We start from the raw sequence: 23,148 nt of genomic DNA on the forward strand, positions 1-23,148 counted from the left end.
AGAGCTGCTATGATTATTTTTGTACAAATGAATCCATTTCTCTCTCTTTCTCTCTCTTAGGGGTCTAGGCCTAGTAGTATTTCTTTGTTAAATAAATGAACAATTTAGTAATTTTGGGGGGGGCATTGTTCCAAATTGCTTTCCAGAATAGCTGGACCAATTCATAGCTGTTCTAGCTGTGCATTAATCTGTTTGTTTTCCTAAAGCCTCTCCAATATTTGTTATTTTCTGTCAATTTTGCCAGTCTGATAGGTGTGATGTAGAATTTCAGTTATTTCACTTTGCATTTCTGCAATTATTACTGATGTGGAGTATTTTTATATGATTTTAGTAGATTTTTTTTCCTTTGAAAACTACCTGTATATATCATTTGACCTTTTATCTATTGGAAATAACTCTTGATTTATACATTTGAATCAATTCTTTGCATATCTTAAGACATTTATTAGAGAAACTTGCTGCAAAGAGTTTTTTCTCCTAGTTACCTATTTTTTTCTAATCTTAACCAAATTAAGCCTACTCCCACTTTTTAAAAATTCTTGATTTTATTTTTTCAGTTAGTGGAAAATTTATCTTCATTCCCTTCTTTATTCCCTTTCCCCCTTTGAAAAAGAAAAACAAAACATGCAAAATCAAGAAAAATAAATTCCTATATTGGTCATTTCATTCATATTCATATACACATGTCTTTATGCATATATGTATGTATCCATACCAAAATAAATGTACATATACCTCCCTTAATAGATTAAAGTGATTTTCAGGTGTGTCTTCCTCCTCCTCCTCTCACTCCTTCCATTTTTTTTTTTTTTTACCCCCCTTCCTCCCCTCCTTCAGTTCCTTATTTGTAAAAGGTATTCCAAAAGTCTTAGTGCAGTTTTGAAGACATTAAAATTTTAAAATGCACTAAGACTTTTGGAACACCCTATATAGTTGTTTACTTATGCATACAAATTTTCTGTGGTAACTTCTCCTAACCTTCCTCTCTGTTCTTGTGACTAGTATATTTCTTTGCCCTTTCCCTTTGAAGTCATAAATCAAAAAGAATTTCTAGGGTTTCTGTCTTAGACTTTCTTTGTGATGTTTGATGATAATACATATTTCTGAAGGGACATGTGTTATCTCCCCAGATTAAAATATAAACAGTTCGTTTTTGTTTAGTCCCCATATATGATTGCTTAATCATATTTACTTTTTTATATTTCAATATTGTGTATTTTAAAGTTTCTATGAAATTCTGGTGTCTCATCAGGAATGCTTATATAGGCTTTTATTTCATTTTTTTATTTGACTTGAAAACACTAAATTTTTGCCATAATGTTTTGGGGATTTAAGTAGATACTAGTACATTCTTTCTATTTTCATTTTTAGCTCTTACTCTAAAAGGTTTGGACAGTTTTATGGGTTTTTTTTGGGGGAGGGGTATGACATTTTTTCCTGCTCCCCCTTTTCCTTTTTTGGCCCTTAAGTTATCTTCCTGTGATCTGTTTTCCAGTCACTTGTTTTCATTTGAGAATAATATAACTTATCTTTTATTTTTTTCAAATACTTAAACTGTTTGGTCTTAGAATTTTCAAGGAATCTATTGCCTGGGTAGTTTTGCACTTCTTGTCCTGAGATCTTATTCCCTTTCCAATTCTTCTATAACTTTCATTTCTAGGAAGTCCATACTGTGGTGTTTTGTTTCATTTTTTTTCCTTGAGCCTTTGCTGGCAGATCTTTCAGAGCCATTGTTTTTTTTCTGAGTTTGTCTTGAGGCATCCCTGTCATCATTAACAACTCTTTATTGGGGAGGTTTTTTTGTGTGTGTTGTTTTTTTATTTTTCTAGCTTTAGTTCCTAAATTTAGACTTAATATTAGGGTCAGGTTCTACTCAGTTCTGGAGTGAATGTCTTGTATTTTAACTTTGTCCCATGTTATTGCTGCTGCTTTTTTGGGCAATTGAGTCTAGTAATTATTCCAGGATGTCAGAGACAGCTCAGGAAGGAGTGCTATGCTACAAGTTTTCAGTGCATAGTGGGACCTTCTAGTTTAAGCTCTGGAAGTTCTTAATCTAAGTTTGGAGCTTGTTCTGTGGAACTCCAGTAGATTGTTTCTAGACTCAGGTAAAGCCAGCCAGCTGGAAAGCTCTATGGTTTCCTAGTGACAGAAATGCTAGTTCTACTTTAGTCTGGGCTTCTGGCCTAGTTATGAAACCTGTGGGCTTCAGAATATAGCCTAAGGACACTTTATGTGAGACTCCAGGCTCCTCTCTGGTTTATAGGCCCAGAGTCACTGCTTCCTTCTTGCTCTTTGCTCTGTACAAGGCCTGGGACCCGGTCTTGGACCATTTATTCAGCAAATGTTTGCTAAATTAAGTTTTTCACAACTTAGTTCTATTTAATTTATTCACCTTTCAAATAGCTTTTAGCTCTTTTTAGATTAGCTGTATTATTGCCACTCATATATATTTGTAAGTCCCTTCCTTAGACTGCACTGGATCGGTGACTTAGCACTGGGGAGTCAACAACAGCTATTCCCTACACAAAGTTTGCCTCTTTTCTGAGAGTTTGGGACATGTTCATGCCTTAGTGCCCAATCCTGGGCAGCCCCTCCTTCAGTCTGGAAAGGCTGAGAGCTTGTTCTCTTCTAACTAGATTTTGTCCTCAGTGTCTGCAGATTTCTCTGTCTCACTATACTGATAAACCTGGACTGGGAAAAATGAGTTGCTGATTTTTTCCCCCCTTATTTCCCAATCAGTACTTGATCCTAGTGCATTTTCTAGATCTCTGAGGTATAGTTGTAGGAGAGATTTTGGCTGTGCAACTTCCTTCTACTTTACCATTTTGGCTGGTGATTTGTTCTCTTCCCTTTTTAACTGCCTTGGTTTTGTTTGTGCAAAAACTTTTAAATATTATATAATCAAAATTGTCCATTTTGTCTCATGTGATTGTCTCTGTCCTTAGTGTGGATATCAATTCTCCCTCTGTCCATATATCCAAAATGTAATTTTTTTCTTTGTGCCACTAAATTTGGTTCTTACATCACTGACCTCCTTTACTCTCAAATCCAAGTCATGTGTCCATTTGGAGCTTGTCTTTTTTTTTTTTTTTTTTTGGCTGAGGCAGTTGGGGTTAAGTGACTTGCCCAGGATCACACAGCTAGGAAGTATTAAGTGTCTGAGACCAGATTTGAACTCGGGTCCTCCTGAATTCAAGGCTGGTGCTCTATCCACTGCGCCACCTAGCTGCCCCATATACCTACTTTTAAATCAGATTACTTTCCAGTTTTCCCAGCATTTTTTGCTTTATTTTTGCTGAGGCAATTGGGGTTAAGTGACTTGCCCAGGAAGTGTTGTGTCTGAGGTCAAATTTGAATTCAGGTCCTTCTGACTTCAGGGCTGGTGCTCTATCCATTGCACCACTAGTTGCCCCAATAACTTATCTTGTTTTTTGTGTCTAGTGGGGACGTGTTAGAAACAAGATCCCTACTCAATTTCAAAGTCTGTGGTTTATTGAAAGAGATTGAAGGATGCAACCTTCTATTCTGATGAAAAGGGGGGCATACCCCTCTGAGAAAGAATGCATTTCCCAGCAGTTTTTATTGAATAGTAGAATGTGGGTGTTTGGGATTTATTGAACAGTAGGCTACTGTGTTTATTGGCTTTTGTATGTTGTACCTTATCTGTTCCTCTGCTCAACCCTTCTGTTACTCAATTGTTTTCACAATTTATTGTTTTGTAGTATCTGGTATTGCAACCCACCCCATCCTCCCCCCTTTCCCACTTTTTCCTACTGTTTCCCTTGAGATTATTGACTGTTTTGTTCCTCCTGTTAAATTTGTAATTTTTTTTTTTCTAGCTCCATAATAAGCTTTGGTAAGCTTTAATTGGTATGACAATAAATAAGTAAATTTATTTTGGCAGTATTTTCATTTTTTATCATTATGACATGACCACATATGAGCAGTGAATATTTCTCAAACTTATTTGGGTTTGCCTTTATTCTTGTAAAGTGTATTTTGTGGTTGGATTCATGTAGTTCCTGGGTGTTTCTTGGTAGATTAATTCTCGAGTATTTTATATATTCTATAATTATTATAAATTGTGTTTCTTATTCTGACTTTTTTCTGTGTTTTATTATATGAGAATGCTGATTGTCTATATTTTATTTTATGTCCTGCAACATTACTAATTTGCTTCACATACCTTTTTAGGTGATTCTATACAGTTGTCTAGATACACTGTCATACAATCTGTTTAAAAAAAAACACAAACCACTGTTTACTCTTTGCTTGTGTTTTATTCTCTTGATTTTCTTCTTATTGTCATAGGTACCATTTCTAGTTCTGTCTTATATAGTAGCAAAGCTGGAGAGCATCTTTTGAGTTAACCCTAATTCTAATAGAAAGACCAATAAACTTTTCTCCATTACATAAAAAGTTTGTTCTTGGTTTTAGACATAATATCATTATTCCTTTTTTTTTTTTTTTTTTTTTTTTTTTTTTAAATCTTGGTAGAAACACCATTAAGGTGATATGTTGTTCCATGGAATCAAATGTAGTTGTGGTTTTTTAAAAAAAAAATTATTATAAGTACAGGGAAATCTTTTATTCTTAGTCTTCTTCAATTAGTTATTTCTTTAAAGGTGTATTGTGTTGTAGAACATCATTTTGAGAACCTATCTGTTTTCTTCTCCTAAGGTAAATTTTCTTTCTTTCTTTCTTTCTTTTTTTTTTTTTTCTTTTGCCAAAAGGTAGATTTATTTAGAGGAAGAGGTTATAGACAAAATGAAGAAGTAGGCACAGTAGTGGCAAATATAAAATAGATTAGGGAAAACTAGAGGGTTACCAGGGAAAGGAGTTTGGCAGAATCCATTAAAGTATTATGTCATGAGGCCTGGGTGTGCAGATTAGATTCATAGAATTTAGCAGACTAATCAAGTAGCTATAGTAAGGAGAAAGACACTATTAAAGGGATGGATGATACCATGAAAAGGTAAGAAAAGAGTACCTCATTGGGCTTTGTCCTGAAAAGGACTTTGCCAAAAATTATTTCCAAAGATAATATAGAAATGAGAAAATATGCATATGGGTCAGTTTTTGATATTTTCTTCATGACATTCCTTTGGCAATAATAAAGACTTTTCTTTTTTTTACTGTCATCATAATTGATCCTTCTATAACCTTTAAAATTGTATTTTCTCCAGCATTTACTTAATTTTCATTAATACATAAAGGATTGAACACTGTATGTCTCTTTGAGTTCACATTCTCTTTCTTCTGATAATTTTTTTTCATTTACTACATAGTTGTATCCTTTTTATCAACTATCTTAGCAATTCAGTTGGAAGATGTATGTTGATCTAGAAAGATTAATGCTCACTTTTATTGCTTATACCTATGGTTTTCTGCCCTGTTCTGAGTGATGATTTGGTACTGAGTTACATGAGGACTATAATCTATCATTTTGTTTTCCTCACCACTGAGTACAGGTTGTTCAATATTTGATTCAATTTCAATATTTCATAGTGTTTTTATAATAGCACATGAAATGGATGTATAGTTTAATTATAGTGTAGTGTAAGGAATATCATAATCTTTGATTTGAGAATAATCTCAAGACTTGTTTAGGTACTGAATTGGCTATTTTGTTAGTTGGCCACTTGACCTTTGTGACTTTGGTTTATTCTTCTGCAAAATGGGATAATATTAGCACTATATGCCCCCTTATAGGGCAGAACACTAAACTTTTACAGTTTTGGAAACTAAAGGGCAATATGAATGTGAGTTACCATTTATGCCAATGCAACATAGTAATAGTTAGTACCTTGAGCTATCTCCATTAATTTTTTTTAAAATTTTAAAATTCATTTTGAAATTAAACACAAAAAGATGAAAAGAGAACATTTCCATGTATATTTCCACAGTATAAAAAGAGGATTCAGTATAAAATCATGAATTTCCTTCATATCATTTTTTTCCCCAACATTTTTTGTTTAAAAAAAAAAAAAACGGAAAAAACCAAAACCCTCCCAAAAATCTTTTATTAAATAACTATATATTGTTTTCAAAGCTGCCCTGCTTTTCTGTGCTTCCTTCTAAGTTTTCTTTTGTTTTCTGCTCCATGCTTTTTTTTTTCCTTCTTCCTCATCCAACCTTAGTTAGAGAATACTATCATGAGTGTGTTTGTGTGTGTGTTTTTAAACCTATATTAGATCTATTTCTGTTGATCAGTTCTTCCTGAATGTGGATAGCATCTTCCTTCATGGCTCTTTTGTAATTGATTGGAGTATAATACTTGAAATGACTAAATTGTTCAGACTTGATAGCATTTAATGTATAGCATTATAGTTTAGTCGAAATTATAGTATAGTTTAGTTATAGCATTCTTTTGGTTCTGCTCTTTTCACTTTCATTATTTCATACAACTCTTTCTCTGTTTTTCTAAAGTCAACTAACTTATTTCTTAAGCACAATAATATTCCATCACAGTTATATACCACAACTTGTTCAACTATTTCCCAGTTGATAGGCTTTCCCACAATTTCCAGTCCTTTATCATCACAAAGAAAGCTGCTAAATATATTTTAGAACATATAAGTTCTTTTCCTTTTCCCCCTAATCACTTTGGAAAATAGTGGTATTGCTAGATCATATCGCAGTGTTCCTCAAACTTTTAAAATAGGGGGCCAGTTCACTGTCTCTCAGACTGTTGGAGGGCCGGACTATAGTAAAAACAAAAACTCACACTCTGTCTCCGCCCCTCAAACCATTTGCCATAACCCGGCAGGCCGAATAAATGTCCCCAGCTGCATCTGCAGCTGCATCTGGTCCCGGGGCAGTAGTTTGAGAACCTCTGTCATAGGGTGTATACAGTTTTATAATTCTTTGGGCCTAATTTCAAGATTGCTGTCTGAAATGGTTGATCGGTTTACAATTCCATTTGTAGTGAATTAGTGTCCAAATTTTTCCACAATGAAAGGAGTGTAAAATGTTTGCATTATTGTCTTTCTACCCAGGTTACTTATAACTTCGGAATCCAATTCTTAGTGTGCAACAAGAAATTTGGTTTTACACACATATATTGTATCTAGGATATACTGTAACACATTTAATGTATATGGGATCTGTCATCTAGGGGAGGGAGTAGAGGGAGGGAGGGGAAAATTTGGAAAAATGAATACAAGGGATAATGTTATAAAAAAATTACCCATGCATATGTACTGTCAAAAATTATAATTATAAAATTAATAAATTATTAAAAACAACAACAACAAATTTTTCCACAATGCCTCCAACATTTGTTGCTTTCCTTATATCATTTTAACCAATTTGATAGTGTCAGATAAGTTGTTTTAATTTGCATTTCTTTAATCAGTAGTGATTTAGTGGAATTTTTCATATGAACATATATAATTTCTTTATCAAAAAACTGCCTTTGAGCATTTATCAATTAGGGAATCTTCCATTAATTTCTTGAAGGTAAATATCTTGTCTTTTGGATATTGACTGTGCTGAGTATTTCATCAGTGGTCTGGTGCTGGTTGATAAAGAATATATATATTTTGTTATGAGAGAGATGTGTTTGAGACTCTGAGTGGGGGGTGTGTGAGATTGGATACTGCCATATATATTAAAAGGACTTTGATATTTAATTGGAAGTATTTCCCAGCCTTTCTTTCACAGTAGTTTTATCATAATAATGCCACATTGACATAGCATTTAATAGATGACAAAATGCTTTGTATACATATATAATTGAACTCTTATAACACCTTTGTGAGATAATTATTTATCCTCATTTGATAGATAAGGACTTGAGAATCAAAAGATTTGAAAAAAGACTTGCTTGTGAATGTTGGACCAAGAATTGATGGGTTTGATTTCCAGTTCTAGGTGTTTGATTCCAAGTTCGTTGGTTCCAACTGCCAGTTGTTCCTCTTTGTTATAGTTCATATATTGTATTTTGTAACATGATTAATTATGTAGGGCATTTTATTTTATTTTTTTTTTGCTAGCTAGTCAGAAAGACTTTTCTTTTGGAAGGAAAGTACCTCCCACCTCTCAGATTTTAGCACATGGTAGGCTTCAGGTGAATATTCATTTATTCTACAAATATTTGTTTAATTAATTTCTGCCTACACTGCTTATTTAGTTGTATTTAATAGTTTATATTTCCAAATAGCTTTGAGCTTTTTATAGTTTAATCTTCGCTGTTTCTATACAATTATTTCATTCATTCAATAATAGACCTACTGGTCTGTAGGAATCTGTGCAAGGGGATTTCAAGATGAATAAAACAGGGTTCATATGTTTAGTAAAATCAATTTATTGAAATGACAGAATACTTGTGTAAAAAGCGGTGGTACAAAATAAAATAGAATTATTTAAGAGGTATGAATAAAGAGGAACAGGTTTTATTTTTGTGGGTTTGAGTGCTGGCAATCAATCACCAGGATTTCTGGCTAGTATTTTAGCTAGTCCTTGAAGAGTAGGTAGGGTGTCAACAGGCAAAAAGATATGAAGACATTGAGGCAGTTATTATAGGCATAATAAACTGGATAAGCAAAGTGGGGAAAATGTAAATTTTAGGGAAAAGTCTAAATTTTTCTAAGTGTAGTTTTTAAGAAGAAAAGCCTCAGGAGTCGAGGTTGCATCCAGATTATTTCTGGAACTAAGTTCTGCAGCTTTTAGGCATTTGTTCATTGTTTCACTTACATTTTTTCCCCTTCTCTGAGGCATTCATAGATTTCTAAACCTTTCTTATTGCTTGGCTTTTTGTTGTTGCTGCTGTTGCTGCTTTGAGTTTTTATTTCCCCACAAATTTTTTGTTGCTGCATCATATTTTATTTTGGTTCCTTTTCCATTTTTTCTTACAGATACAATTTTATTCCCATGATCTTTTGATTATCTTTTTATGAAGTCATATGTGTTTAGGTGGTTTTAACCTTCAACCTTCTTCTGAAAAAAAAAAAAAAAAAAAAAAAAAAAGGTTGATTAATTGTGTTTCTTTGGACATTCCAGTGGTCCCACGGACTTTTATCCTTTACATATCAAACTTAGTAGGTTCTTTTCCCCAAACACCTTAATTTTTTGTGAAGAAACATTGTGCTTACTAGTCAAGATTATGGACACATAAGACTAGATATGGCATGGTATAATTTGAACATTAGTTTCTTTTCAAAAATGAAAGGTTAGATTAAGTGGTATCAAGTCCCTCAAGTCATTCATCCTATGATTTATAATATATGTTTCTCCTATCCTCTCACCCCTGGGGATTTGGAGGAGAGCAAAACAAATTCCCACATTGGTAATGTCCAGCAAATGTGTGCCTCATTCTGTGTAGTAGTCCATAACCTCTCCGTCAGGAGGTAGAAGGTGGAAGTCTTTGGAAATCATGATTGTATGACGAATCTAATTTTTGTTTACCATCACAAGATGCTATCAATCCTAGCTCTTTTAGTAAAATGAGGATAGAGAGAGCTTAGCCATATTGCATAGAAGATAGTCACATGAATTAACTATCTTGATTATGCCTCATGATAGTAATAGCTAGCATTAAATCATGTTTTAAAGTTTCAAAGCATGTTGCATGTGATCTCATTTGATCATTGCAACAGCTCTGTGAGGTGGATGCCTTTGTTATTCTGTCCATTTAGAGATGAAAAAATGGAGACTGAAAAAGACTTAAGGAGATGGGCAAAGTGATACAGCTGAGACAGAGTCTGAGGTAGAATTCAAAGTCCTGATTTGTAAGTCCACCAAGATGCTTTGTAAAAAGTTGGGTCATCTGTCTCATGGGATATGAGGCCAGTGAATCCTTCACATTTTTTGAAATAGAATTTTAAAAGTAAAAGCGTGAAAAGCAGACAGAAGCTGCTGATTCTAATTCTGGCCCATTCCCACTTATCTGTTATCTGGGAAGATTAACATTTGCCCTTTCTATGGAGCTATTGTAACAGGGATCAAATGATGTCATAGATGTGAAAATGTCCCAAAATGCAATGTACTTGTATTGTTGTGTATTATTTAGCAACACAGCATCAGCCAGTTTCTTGTAAGTTGTAGTTTTTCCTGATTTCCCATTTGAATCTTAAAACTTTTGAGGTAGATTATTGAAGCCATAACTTTGTAAGCTTTTGAACATTTCATAAATATGAGTAGTTATTTGCTAACTAGTGATAGTTTGGCTGCATGCTTTTTCTAAGCTATTAATTCTGTTAAATGATCCTTTTTTTTTTTTTTTTTTTGGTTATAAATGTACATTCATTTTTCAAAAAATAAATTTCCTTATGAATCATGTTGGAAGACGAAAATCAGAACAAAAGGGAAAACCATGAGAGGAAAAAACAAACAAAATAAAAAGGTGGGGGGAAAGTGAATGTAGCAAAAGCTGATATTTTCAAAGCAATTTATTATCTTAAGCTCTCTTCTCCATTCTATTTAATCCTCATCACAACTTTGTGATGGAGTCACGCAAAGGATTATTATCTCTGTGTTACAGACGAGGAAACTGAGGCCGAAGGAATAGAAATGATTTGTCCAAAGTAAGTTGCAGTTTGCTCATAACTAGTGACTAGAAAGTTAGGATGTTTGAGTAATTCACTATGCAGCATTTCTACATGACAATATTGCCTCCCTCCAAGCTGTCATTTGTCACTTTTAGATATTGCACAATTTGTGCAATTGTGGAGTAGTCTTGTCTTTTGTGCTTGTATGTATTAATAGAAGGGCAAAGAAATTTGCCTATCTTAGAAGAAAAACCTTAGAAGGTTCAAAGCTTTGTTAAATTTAGTGCCTGGTATATCATGGTTATTTGATAATGAGCTACTAACATTTGTCATCCAATAGGCAATTGGAACTGAAGCAACTTTGATTTTTATTATTTAGAGTACAGTGAATTTATAGCCAAATAAAATATTTGGTTCCTTTTTTAAATCCAGATTGAGACTTTCATGTATCAGATTATAGATCAGATTGCTTTCCATCTCCTCTTTCCCCCACTCCCACGTCTTGTTGTTATTGATGCTATTTACATTTTTTTGTTGCCCACCTTGAACCCTGTGCAGGGCCCATGTTCATAATGCTGCTATTTTCACTCTTCCTGATATCAATGTCCTAATTTTTATTTTTACCACTGGGTACAGATGACGTTTAATTACAATTGAATTGAGTATTTTAACAATCTCTCAATCTACTCCTACTTCTTTCTTTGGAATAGGAGGAAATAATAAGAAAGATTTGTCTCTAAGAGGGGAGATGTAATGACATGGTCAGAACCATTGAGAAATGAATCCAGACAGACTGTGAATGCAGTACATCTGTTGAAGGAAGCAAAGGCAAATTATTAGACCGTTCAAGATCATCTTTGACTTCATGCAGGCGTTGGGCCTGTGAAGTCAAAATAAAAAAATAATTATCCTCTCTTCAAGGCCATACAACCAGGAAGAAGTTTGGTATGAGAAATGTAGGAGCTCTGTTAGAACGAGTAAGATGTAGCAAAAGATTGAGGAGAATCAGGACTGTTGCGATGTTGTGGTAAGGTGACTTTCAGAAGTTTGGATGGAGATAGGATGAAGAAGAGAACATTATGGAGGTATATTTTTCAGTATAGTTAAAATTTTTCTTTTTGACTAACTCCACCTGGAATTAAAAGGTTCTCATAAAATGGGATTTTCCTGAAAGGACTATTGCCAAAAAATAGTATCAATACATAGCAACTTACACTTATGTAGTTCTTTATATTTTGCAGAGCACTTTCTTCACAGTTACCTTAGTGAGGAGTAATATTAGAATTTCTGTTTTTATAGAGGAAGAAATTGAGATTGAGAGATTCCTAAATGATTACTTACTTATAAGTATTATCTCATTTGATCCTCACAACAGCACTGTGAGGGAGATACTATTATTATTTTTCCCATTTTACAAAATCTGAGGCAGAGGTTAAGTGAATTGCTCAGTGTCTAAGGTCAGATTTGAATTCAAATCTTTGTGACTCCAGGTCTAGCCCTTTTGACTCCTGCAACACATAATTATGATAAATTATACAAATTGTAGGCTGTGATCTTGATCCTCAACAAAATTCTAGATAGTTATATGCTCATAAATTAGCACAGTGTTATTTGGCATATACAAAACACTTAATAAATGTTGATTGATTTTTTTTTTTTTTTTTTTTTGAGAGGAGGGAGATAAATTTCATTTTTAAATCTTAGATTTAAATTTTTTTTTTTTTTTAATACTGCCTTGGTTAGAATTCTTTTGTCCTTCAGATACAAGTGTTATTTTATTTTTCCTTTATACTCTTATGGTCATTGTGTAAACTATGGAATGTTGTTATTTTTAAAATTTTCTGTTTTAAAAAAGTGGAATAAAAAAAGAAAGAAAACAATTAAGGAGATAATTAGTGAACAATTGGGAAAAAAGTTGGTAATCGTCAAGAGTGGATCAGTTTTATTTTCTTTTTGATCAAATTATTAAACTGGTTGACTAGGATAATGCTATATGCATATTTTAAATTTATATTTAGCAAGATATTTCCCAGTGCCTTTCATGTTGTGAAGGCAATAATATAATTAATTGGGCTCAAAAATAAGTTGAGTGGTGGGATCCAAAGAATAGTCATTGAGTTGATATCATCTTGTAAGAAGCCTCTAATTGTTGTAAACTAATCTGGAGTTCTGGAGAACAATTTGGATCTATGCCCAAAGGGCTATACAATGTACATACCCTTTGGTCCAGCAATACTATACTATACTAAATCTGTATTCCAAATAGATCATAAAAAAGGGGAAAAGACTCATATGTTAATACATACATATATATATATCGGCTTTTTTTGTGATAGCAAAGAATTGGAAATTAGGAGGATGCCCATTAATTGGGGAATTGCTGAACAGGTTGTGGTATATGGAATATTGTTGTGTTGTAGAAAATGATGAGCAAGTGGATTTGAGAAAAAACCTGGAAAGACTATACAGGAACTGATGCTGAGTGAAATGAGCAGAACCATAATATTGTACATAATAATAGCAACATTGTACAATGATCAATTATGATAGAATTAGCTCTTCTCAGCAAAATAGTCTTCCAAAATGGTTGCAAAAGACTTGTGATGGAAAATGCCATTCACAACCAGAGAAAAAACTATGGAGTCTGAATACAGATCAAAACATAGATTGCTTGCTGTCTTGGGAAAAGAGTGGGAAAAGAGGGAAGGAAAAAAATTTGGAACTCAGAATCTTAAAAAAATGAATGTTGAAAACTATATGTATAATTAGAAAAAATAAAATACCATTAGGTACAAAAAAAGGAAAAGAAAAAAGTAATGAAAACAAAAGGCATTAAGTTGAATGCTTTTAGGATGATCTGTACTTGGACCTATTTAACATTTTTATCAGTGGCTTGATTAAATGCAGAAACAATATGCATAGCAGAGATGCCCCTGAATTGGGAGGGATACCTAATATATCAGTGACACTTAGTATCCATAAAGATCTTGACAGATTAGAAAATAGGCTGAATCTAAGAAGACAAAACTCAAAAGGAACAAATGTGAAATCTTATACTTGGATTTGAGAAATGGTAAAAGAGCAAAATAGAAAACACAGGTTTAGATAGATAAAAGTTTGCAAAAGATTCAAGGATTTTTATTGGACTATAAATTCAATATTTATAGAAGCAAAATGGATTGGATACTAGATTTGGATTCGGGAACTAAATCAATAAGCATTTATTAAGCTATGTGCAAATTTTTTAAAATTAAATTTTATTTTCTTCCATGAAAAAAATGCAATTCTTTCTCCTACTTCTCATTGGGGAAAAAAGAAAGAAAGAAAAGAAACACATATATGACCTTGGTCCTGCCTGCTATTATTTTAAAACCAAAACTTTGTCAAGCAAAACCAAATTATTATATTGGCCTTGTTCAGAAATGTAATTTTTATTCTTCTATATTGATTCTTATAAGTTTTATTCGATTACCTCTTAGTTCTTTGCCTCTCTTTTAGGAGGTGGACATCATGGTTTTCCTCTAACTTCTGGAATTATGATTGGTTATTGCATTCATTGATCAGAGTTCTTAAATGTTTCCATTTCGTTTCTTTTTATAGTATTTTTTCGTTTATTCTGTAGCAGTTCACACAAGTCTTTAATTTCTTATGGCACTATAGTGCTCTACATTCATGTACCAAATTCATGGTCGACTCCTTAATTTACAGTTTTTTCCCACCACAACAAAGCTTCCATGAATATGTTTGTACATAGGTTCTTTTCCTCTTCTCTTTGTGGCATAGGCTTAGTAGTGGTATCATTGGATTATAGGGTGCACACAGTTTAGTAAGTTTTGCTGCATTTTTGAGGTACTTTGGATTAAATGACTTGCCCATAGTCATATGACTAATAAATGTCTGAGGTCAAATTTTAATTCAGGTCCTTTTGACTTCAGAACCAATGCTTTATCTGCTATACTATGCTGGGTGTACTATAGATAAAAAGACAGAAGTAAAACATACTCTTAATTTCCCTAAACATACTCTTAGAGAAATTACATTATTTTGAGGGGGAGGAGACAATATATGCTTTTATATATATAAGCATATACAAAATATGCATAGGAAGGAAAATGGGAAGATCTGCATTCAAATCCTACTTATACACATAAGTGAGCATAAGTGAGTAATTTAGACTTTCTGAGCCTTTTACTTTCTGTAAGAGGATCCAATAATCACCCAGAGTACATGCCTCAAAGGGTTTGTAATAAAATTCACATCCAATAATTTGCAAACTTTAAAGCAGCATATGAGTCTGATAGAATGATAACATTTGAATCAACTCTGAAATGGCTGTCAGGAATGAATGCTAATTTTATTTTTAGGCTGCATTTAGAGAAGCATAATATCCCAGGATGAGGAAATGATAGTGCCACTGCTCTTATCAGACTACATCTGGAGTTCATTTAAGTGTACTGCATTTTAGGAAGGATAATAACAAGCTGGGCATTGTCTAGAGTAGCCAGTGTGATAAAGTGCCTCAAAGTCCCCCCATATGAGACTTAGTTGGAGGAAATAGGGATATTTAGCTGAAGAAGAGAAATACGGGGGAAGATCATGATCACCATCTTCCAGAGAAAGACCCTCTTATGAGAGGGATCAGATTTAATACACTTGGCTGCAGAGAGCAGAGCAAGGAGCACTGGGTGGAAGTTGTAGGCAGGAAACTTGTGCTTGATGTTAGGATAAACTTCCTTCCACTTAGTTATAAAAGTGGGATGAGTTCTCTAACTCCTTCAAGCCAGGAGATTTCCAAGCACAGGCCAAATGACTACTTCAGGGTGGTATTAAAAGGGCAATTATTGCTTAGGTACAGGTTGGACTAGACCTCACACTGCTGAATGCAGTGAAGTGGGGAGAACATTTGACAAGGAATTGGAAAGCACAAGGCCTGGCCTGACCCAGCTTGGGTAAAGTCTTTTTTCTCTGATTTTATTAAAATAAGTGTTGATCTAATTGGCTATTAAGGCCACCTCTTATGATTCTAAAAGGAGAATGCTATGGAAGGGCAATTGACATTTGAGAGGGTATGCCTTGTTAGTAAACATGAACATTCTTTGTTTAAACAGATGTTTAGGCTTGTGACTTCAGAACATATCTGTGTGGGGTTTGTTGTTATGTGGAATCTGTTGACCGTCTATCTGATAGTGATAGAGATATTGGTGGTATAGAAATCTTTTGATATCTTTGGTCCTAGGCATCAGAAAGTATAGATATAAGGTATATCCACAGATGATCCCCACATTTAATTCTTGATGGATTCATTTTCTTGGCTTCCTCTCTCACTTACCTCCATATTTCTTGGCATTTCCCTAGAGCTACTAAAAAAGATCAGGTGGCTCACTTGCAATTTGACTTCTTTCCTGTGTCAGTTGGATTCTTCTCTGGTTTCTATTGAACAGAAATCAACAAAAGTCCAGAAATAATTGGTCCTGGCAAATAGCACAGATAAGTTAGAAAATATATTCTTTATTCTTAAGTAAGCAAGAATAAACTAGAGTTTAAAGTCCAGTTGCCAATCATGGCCTTTTTCAGGGTGGTTGGTATTTTTCATAAGGAGCAGTCCTTTAGGTAACCACTCACACATCAGGGATTGCAATTTTGATATTTATTTCACTAGGAATTCAACATGTGGTATACTTTATATTATTAATAGGGTCATGTCTGTTAGGGTTGTGGGGGAAGAGGAAGAAAGATTATATTTTTTTGAGGTCCATGAAAGTTTACTCTAACATAATATCAGAACTACTTTGGCCTTTGAGCTAAAGAACACATTTTTTTTTTTTTTTTTTTTTTTTGAAAGGACTTCTTGCTAGTTCTTTGATTAGAAAGAGAAGCCCACAGAAGTCAGCTGGGAATCTCACTCAAATTATTTAATAGGGAAAGCAAGTGGCATTTTTTTTTTCCCTTCAATACAGCATCTTCATAAATTGTTTATATGTTCTTATCTAATTCCCATGTCCCTTTTCCCCCTTTTAGGTACTGGAGAAAGTGGAAAAAGTACATTTATTAAACAAATGAGGATAATCCATGGTTCGGGCTACTCTGAAGAAGACAAGAGGGGCTTCACCAAGTTGGTCTACCAGAACATCTTCACTGCCATGCAGTCCATGATCAGGGCCATGGAGACCCTGAAGATTCTTTACAAGTATGAGCAGAACAAGGTGAGTAGAGAGCAGGCAGTTCTCTTCTTCAGTAACTCTGTTGTGGAATGTTCTCTTTATACTTGGGCTTGGGGGAATGGAATTGTGAAGAGAATGTTTTAAGATTTTTCAATGTCCTGGTTTTCTGGGGATTTGATTTCCTCCCTGTAAGAATGAATAATCATTCTTAAGTGTGGGTTACAGAAATGAGCAGCCTTTGCGAGGGCTTGTAGCGACACCCATCACTTACAAGTTAAAAGTCCCAGTATGAGCTCAGGCCCATGACATGAGGGCATAAGGAGGGCTAGAGAAATGCTATTTCTATTGTTAAGCAAACCTCTAGGCCTGGAAATGTAGACAAAAGGCTGAGGGTTGGAACCCAACTGCTTGTGGGATGTTGGAAGACCTGCAGAAAATCACAGTTGGCCCATGACCTACCTCTCATGACTGTGGCTTATTGGATTAGTTTTTAGGGGGTAGGGAATGTTAGGAAGCTCCAAAGTTGCCTCTTAGAAAGTGAATTATTTAGCTGGTTCTTAATGAAGCCAGCTTACAGTGCTGGTGTCTAGCTCTCCTGTAATGCTTTCTTCTAACATGTTGAGCCATTGGGTATGCAGAGTTCTTTGGCTTAGGTGACAGATTTCTTTGGTATCTAACTGGAACCCACAGCTATTTTCAAACGGATGCTGGAAGCTGCCTATAAGGCCCATAGCGACACTCAGTTGTACAGCTATATTTGAGGGTATGCTCTTGCTGTTTTTATTGATATGTTTTCAAGGGCTTATAACTTAGCCACAAAAATTTGCTGTGGGCTGAAGCTTGGCATAAGAGGAATGTCTTTTTTTGTACAAATATGGTTTAAATTAATCTAATTCACTTTAGAATTTGGAAATGCCAACAAGATAGATTTCAGATATGTCATAACTTTTGGTCCTTTCTCCTCTAACGCAGGCCAAAATTGTAATTATAATTCCCTAAATAAAATCATTGACTCCCCTCTCCCTCCCTGCAACTGTATTCAGGCATTAGATTAGGGATTTTAAGCAGAGAATAGAACTTCTCTTAAATTGAATTCAGTTTTGTCCTAGGGGAACATTGTTCTTGTTGCTTTACCAACTTAATCTCAGTGAGATGAGTTTACTGTCTCAAGCTTCTGTTCATTTTACCTGGTTTACCTAGAAAACTTTTGGAGATTTTTTGGTCCAGTCTAGACTATTGAGGAAGGGAAATGAAACATCATAAATTGACTTTTGGGCAGCTACTGATGTGTCATGAAGAAAAAGAACGTCTCAAAGCACAATAAAGAATGTGAGTTTAGTCTGGTCTTTGAGCAAGTTCCAAAGAGATCCTGATGTCTGACACCTAACTTTGCAATGTCCTGAGGCTGTTTGATATCCTGTCTCAAGGCACACAGGCTTTGTGCTCTCAGACCTCCTTGATCAGGATTAAAATCCTAATGAGCCAACAGTATCAAAAAGCAAATTCCATTTTAGGCTGCATTAAAAGTAATCTAAAATCTGGAAGGAGGGGAAGTGAGAGTTTTGGGCACCATGTTTTAGGAAGAGATTTGATCAAGTTGGACCTTAAAGTTGGCTAGGGGATCTGGAGAAGTTGGGGATCTTTAATATGAAAAAAATAAGATGGTTAATGTGAAAATATAAATTGGAAAGGATTTCTTCAACTATCTGGTCCAATATTTTATATATTTAATCTATTTATAAGTTTGGTACATGTGTTGTACCAATAATTTTGCACATTCTAAAACTTAAAGATAGAAATAAAAAAGAAACAAAATTTGATGCTAAAGGCTATAGAGAATCACAGGATTTTTGGGAAAAGCAGTTGAGTGGGGCAGCCTGGAGTCTGGGGAAACTTGATTTCAAATGTTATTTTAGGTACTTACTAGCTGTGTTACCATGGGCCAGTCAATTAACCACTATGTGCTTCAGTTTCTTCATTTCTGGTAGAGAGATTACCACTTTCTTCCCAAAATTATTGTGAGGAACTAATGAAAAAATAATTATAAAGTCCTTAGCACACTTGGCTGGCATACAGGAAGTACTCCATAAATATTTGTTGTTGTGATGTTGGAGTTAGAATCAGGAAAACCTGACCTTGAATCCAGTCACAGACATTTAACTAGCTGTGTGACTGGGCAGGTCACTTAATTTCTCTCAGCCTTAGTTTTCCTCTTTTATAAAATTAAAGATAATAATATAGTATATACTTCAGGGTTGTTGTAAGAATCAGTTGATACATGTGAAGTATTTTGCAAACCTTAACAGTGCTCATATAAATGCCAGCCGTTATCATCATCATCATCATCATCATCATCTTGTGAAACATTGACTTTAGGAAAATCACTTTGGTATCTACATGGAGTATATATTAGAAAGGGAAGAGACTGGAATCATGGAAACAAGTTGGGAGGCTAGCTAGCATAAGAAGGTAGGTGACAGATGATAAGATCCTGAATTGTGGTGGTGGCTGTGACAGAAGGAGATAGTTACGAGAGACATGGATATAGATAGGACTAATAAGATTTGGCGACTTATTAGTTGTGGGTGAAGGCATTTTGCTGGAGTCAACTCGTCAGCTCTAGATTAAATTTTCATTGTGAGCATTTACATACTAGAATGAGTAAAACTACAAATCAAAGCTTGATTTATTATTTTTTTTTTGACTGTTTAGATCTTAGAAATTACAGAAAATATTGATAATTCATATTAAAAAAATTTTTTTTTAATCAAAGCTGATTGTTAAACATTTACCGGCACATTCCTTTGTGAGGGAGAGTGAAGAGTGAAAAAAATTACACTTAGGTTGTGAAAAACTGGGTAACTAGAAATACGGTGATCTCTTAACAGTATTAGGAAATCTATAAGGTGGCTTGGTCTGGAGGGAAAGATTGTATATCTGTGATCCAAATCACAATCCATCCATATCTAATAATATTATGACTCTCTCTCACTCAAAATCAAGTGGAGAAAGGTAAAGCTCTTTATCTAGTCTTCATTTTCTTTGTCTATCCAAGACCCTTCACACAAGGTGAATTGCAGTCAGAAGATATAGGTAGAATTTTCTCAATGGCACCTGTATAATTCAGTCTACACTCAGTTCATCAGTTCTCTCTGGAGGTGAATAGCATTTTTTCATTGTAAGTTCTTTGCAGTTGTTTTAGATATAAATCTTTACAGATTTTTCTGAGAGCATCCTGCTCATCATTTCTTATAGTACAATATAATTTGATCATGTGTCCCACAACTTGTTTATCCATACTTTAATTGCTGGGCATTCCCTTGATTTCCAATTTTTTTGCTACCATGAAAAGATTTGCTATAAATATTTTACATTAAGGTCCTTTTTTTTTTTTTTTTTTTTTTTTTTTTTAAATCTTTTTGGGATATAGACTTAGTAGTGATATTGTTGGGTCATGTATGTACGTTTTCCAGCCCTTTGGGCATAATTTGAAATTGTTCTCCAGAATGATTGAATCAATTAACAATTCCACCAAGAGTGTTTTTCATCATCCCTTCCTTCATTTGTCAATTTTTTTTCCTGTGGCATTAGACATTCTAATAAGTATGAGATAGTACTTCAGAGTTGTTTAAATTTTCATTTCTTTAATAAATGTTTAGAGTACTGAATCCCTTATGGTTTCTCTTTCCTGTTTATTCTTTTCTGATTATCTTGAATCTTTTGTTTGAATATCAAATTTTCTATATAATTTTGGTTTTCTCATTCAGGAGTATTTAAAACTCCTATTTATTTAATTAAATATCTTATTTTTTTTCCCCTAAAACATTATACTTATTTTTTCTGGGTAGGTAATTTTTGTTTATAATCCTAGTTCCTTTATCCTCCTGAATATTATGTTCCAAATCTTCCTTTTAATATAGAATCTACTAAATGTTGTATGATCCTGACTGCTGTTATTGTTCAGTTGTGTAGTTGTGTCCAACTCTTTGTGACTTTCTTGGCAGAGATACTGTATAGTGCTTTGCCATTTCCCTTTCCAGCTCTCATTTTATAGATGAACAACTTAAGCAAATAGGGTTTAAGTGACTTATTCACAAACATACAGCTAGTAGATGTCTGAAGATGAGTTAACTTTCTGACTCCAGTTCCAGTGCTTGAAACTGTCCTTGTTTTGATTGTGGATGATATTTAAATTGTTAATTTCTGGTTGTTTGCAATATTTTTTCTTCCTTTGGGAGTGCTAGAATTTGGCTGGGAGTTTTCATTTTAGGATCTAAGTGATTGGTGTATTCTTTCAGTTTCTGTTTTATTCTATTCTACTCTATTAGGTAGTTTTCCTTGATAATTACTTGAAATAGAATATTTTAGGCCCTTTGTAAAAGCATGGTTTTTTCAGGTAGTCCAATAATTCTTCCTCCCCTCCCCCCCAAGGCAATTGGGCTTAAGTGACTTGCTCAGGTCAAACAGCTAAGACATATTAAGTGTCTGAAATCAGATTTCAACTCAGGTCCTCCTGACTTCAGGACTGGTGCTCCAACTACAGCAGGATCTATCTGCCCCAAGTCCAATAATTCTTAAATTATCACTCCTGGATTTCCGTGAGTTGTTTTTTCCAAAGAACCTATCCATAGACATTTATTATGCTGACAGGAAAGATCAAAAACACAAAACACAAAGTTAAAATTGCTATATCCAGAGCCTCAAAGAAAAAGTTGACTTTGGTCTCAGGCCTCAAAAATTCTCTGGAAAAGCTGAAAAAGGATTTTAAAAATCATATAAGGGAAGTAAAGGAAAAATTGGGAAAAGAAATGAGTAATGCAAAAAAAAAATCAGGAAAAAAAAGTCAACATCGTGTAAAGAAAGGCACAAAAAAAAAAATGCTAAAGAAAACAACATTTTAAAGACAGAGTAAGCCAAATGTCAAAAGAGATGCAAAATCCACTGGTAACTCCTTAAAACAGAATAAGCCATATGGAAAGGGATGTACAAAAATTCATTGAAGAAAAGAATGCCATAAAAGCTAAATGGAAAAGTACAAGGGTTCACTGAAGAAAATAATAAATATTAAAATAATAAAAATTAGAATTGGGGATGTGGAATCTAATGACTATGAGATATCAAGAAACAAAAAAATTAAAAGAATGGAAAAAATAGAAGAAAATGTGCCTACTTTTTTATTAAGATGTTGACTTTTTTTTTTTAATGATCTTCCTTGTCACCATAGTAAATAGTTTCTCTGTCCAAGGATGATATGTTATTCTCAGCACTTATTTTCATATAGTTCACCTCCTCTTTTGTTATCCAGTCAGAGTTGATAGCCACCCCCCCCCCAAAAAAAAAAAAAAGCTTCTGAACCCCTCTGTGGCATGGTTGTCTTTGGTCTAAGAGGGAGATGACCATATAACCATCCTTTTATTAATAGTGTGCTGCCCTTAAATTACCTAGAAACTTTCACTTGAACCTTTTTAATTTTTACAAGCTTTTAGTTTTTTCCAAGATAGTGTGTTTCCTCCTCTGCTTGCTTTGGTTTCTGACCACAAGTAAGTACTCTTTTATACCCTGGAACTGTGACCAGGATCCTTGTTCCTCTGTAACCACAAGTTCTTCCTTCTCCTCCTTAAGCCTGGGACTGTGATCTAGGACTCTAACCTGTGTATCTGTGTATGGACCATGAAACAAGAGTCATGCACTCAGTGCCAGCAAAGGGACTCCTGTAATCTCTTTCTGACTTGTCTGGCCCCATTACAATCTGTAGGCTGAGAGCTCTGGAAGCTGCCACTGTTGATTCATTTGAGGTGTGTTTAAAAAGTTTTTTTGAGGGGAATTTGGGAGAGCTCAGGAGATTTGCTGACCTTAGTCTGCCATCTCTTATCCCCCCTCTCCCAAGTCTTTCACAGTTGATCATTATTGCATCATTACTGTTATTCTGCAGTGATCTCTCACTACTCACTTTCATCAGTTCTTGATGTATTTTTCTGAAATAATTTCTTATAATACAGTAATACCTCATCACAATCATATGCCACAACTTGTTTATTCATTCCCTGATTAGCATTCCCTCAATTTCCAATTCTTTGCCATCCTAAAAGAACTACTATAAATATTTTTCTACATATAGATCCTTTTCTTTTTTCTTTGGCTTTCTTGGGATACAGATCTAGTAGTAGTGTTCCTGTGTTAAAGGGTATATATAGTGTTTTCTAGTCCTTTGGGTATAGTTCCAAATTATTCTCCAGAATGGTTGGACCATTTCATTCTTCTATCAGCAGTTCTTTAGTATACCTATTTTTCCCTCTGTCATTTTTGATTAGTATATGTTGGTACCTCAGAGTTGTTTTAATTTGCGTTTTTCTAGTCTAGCTGCAATTTAGAACTTTTTTTTTTAATGTGATTATAAATAGCTTTGATTTCTTCTGAAAACTGCCTGTTTATAACCTTTGACCAATAAAAATTGGGAATTGGCTCTTTTTTTTTTTTTTATAAATAAGGCTTTTATT

General features: G+C 34.1%; 1 protein-coding gene across 1 annotated transcript in view; it reads left to right on the top strand.

Moving 5' to 3' along the window:
* Positions 1-23,148, top strand: part of GNA11 (G protein subunit alpha 11) — a 70,703-nt gene that overhangs the window by 22,914 nt on the left and 24,641 nt on the right. The window contains exon 2 of the mRNA XM_074302117.1: positions 16,509-16,693. Within this exon, the coding sequence (XP_074158218.1) occupies positions 16,509-16,693 (185 nt within the window). The remainder of the gene's footprint in view (positions 1-16,508; positions 16,694-23,148) is intronic.

This window comes from Sminthopsis crassicaudata, chromosome 1, assembly GCF_048593235.1.
Source record: "Sminthopsis crassicaudata isolate SCR6 chromosome 1, ASM4859323v1, whole genome shotgun sequence".
NCBI classification, from domain to species: domain Eukaryota; kingdom Metazoa; phylum Chordata; class Mammalia; order Dasyuromorphia; family Dasyuridae; genus Sminthopsis; species Sminthopsis crassicaudata.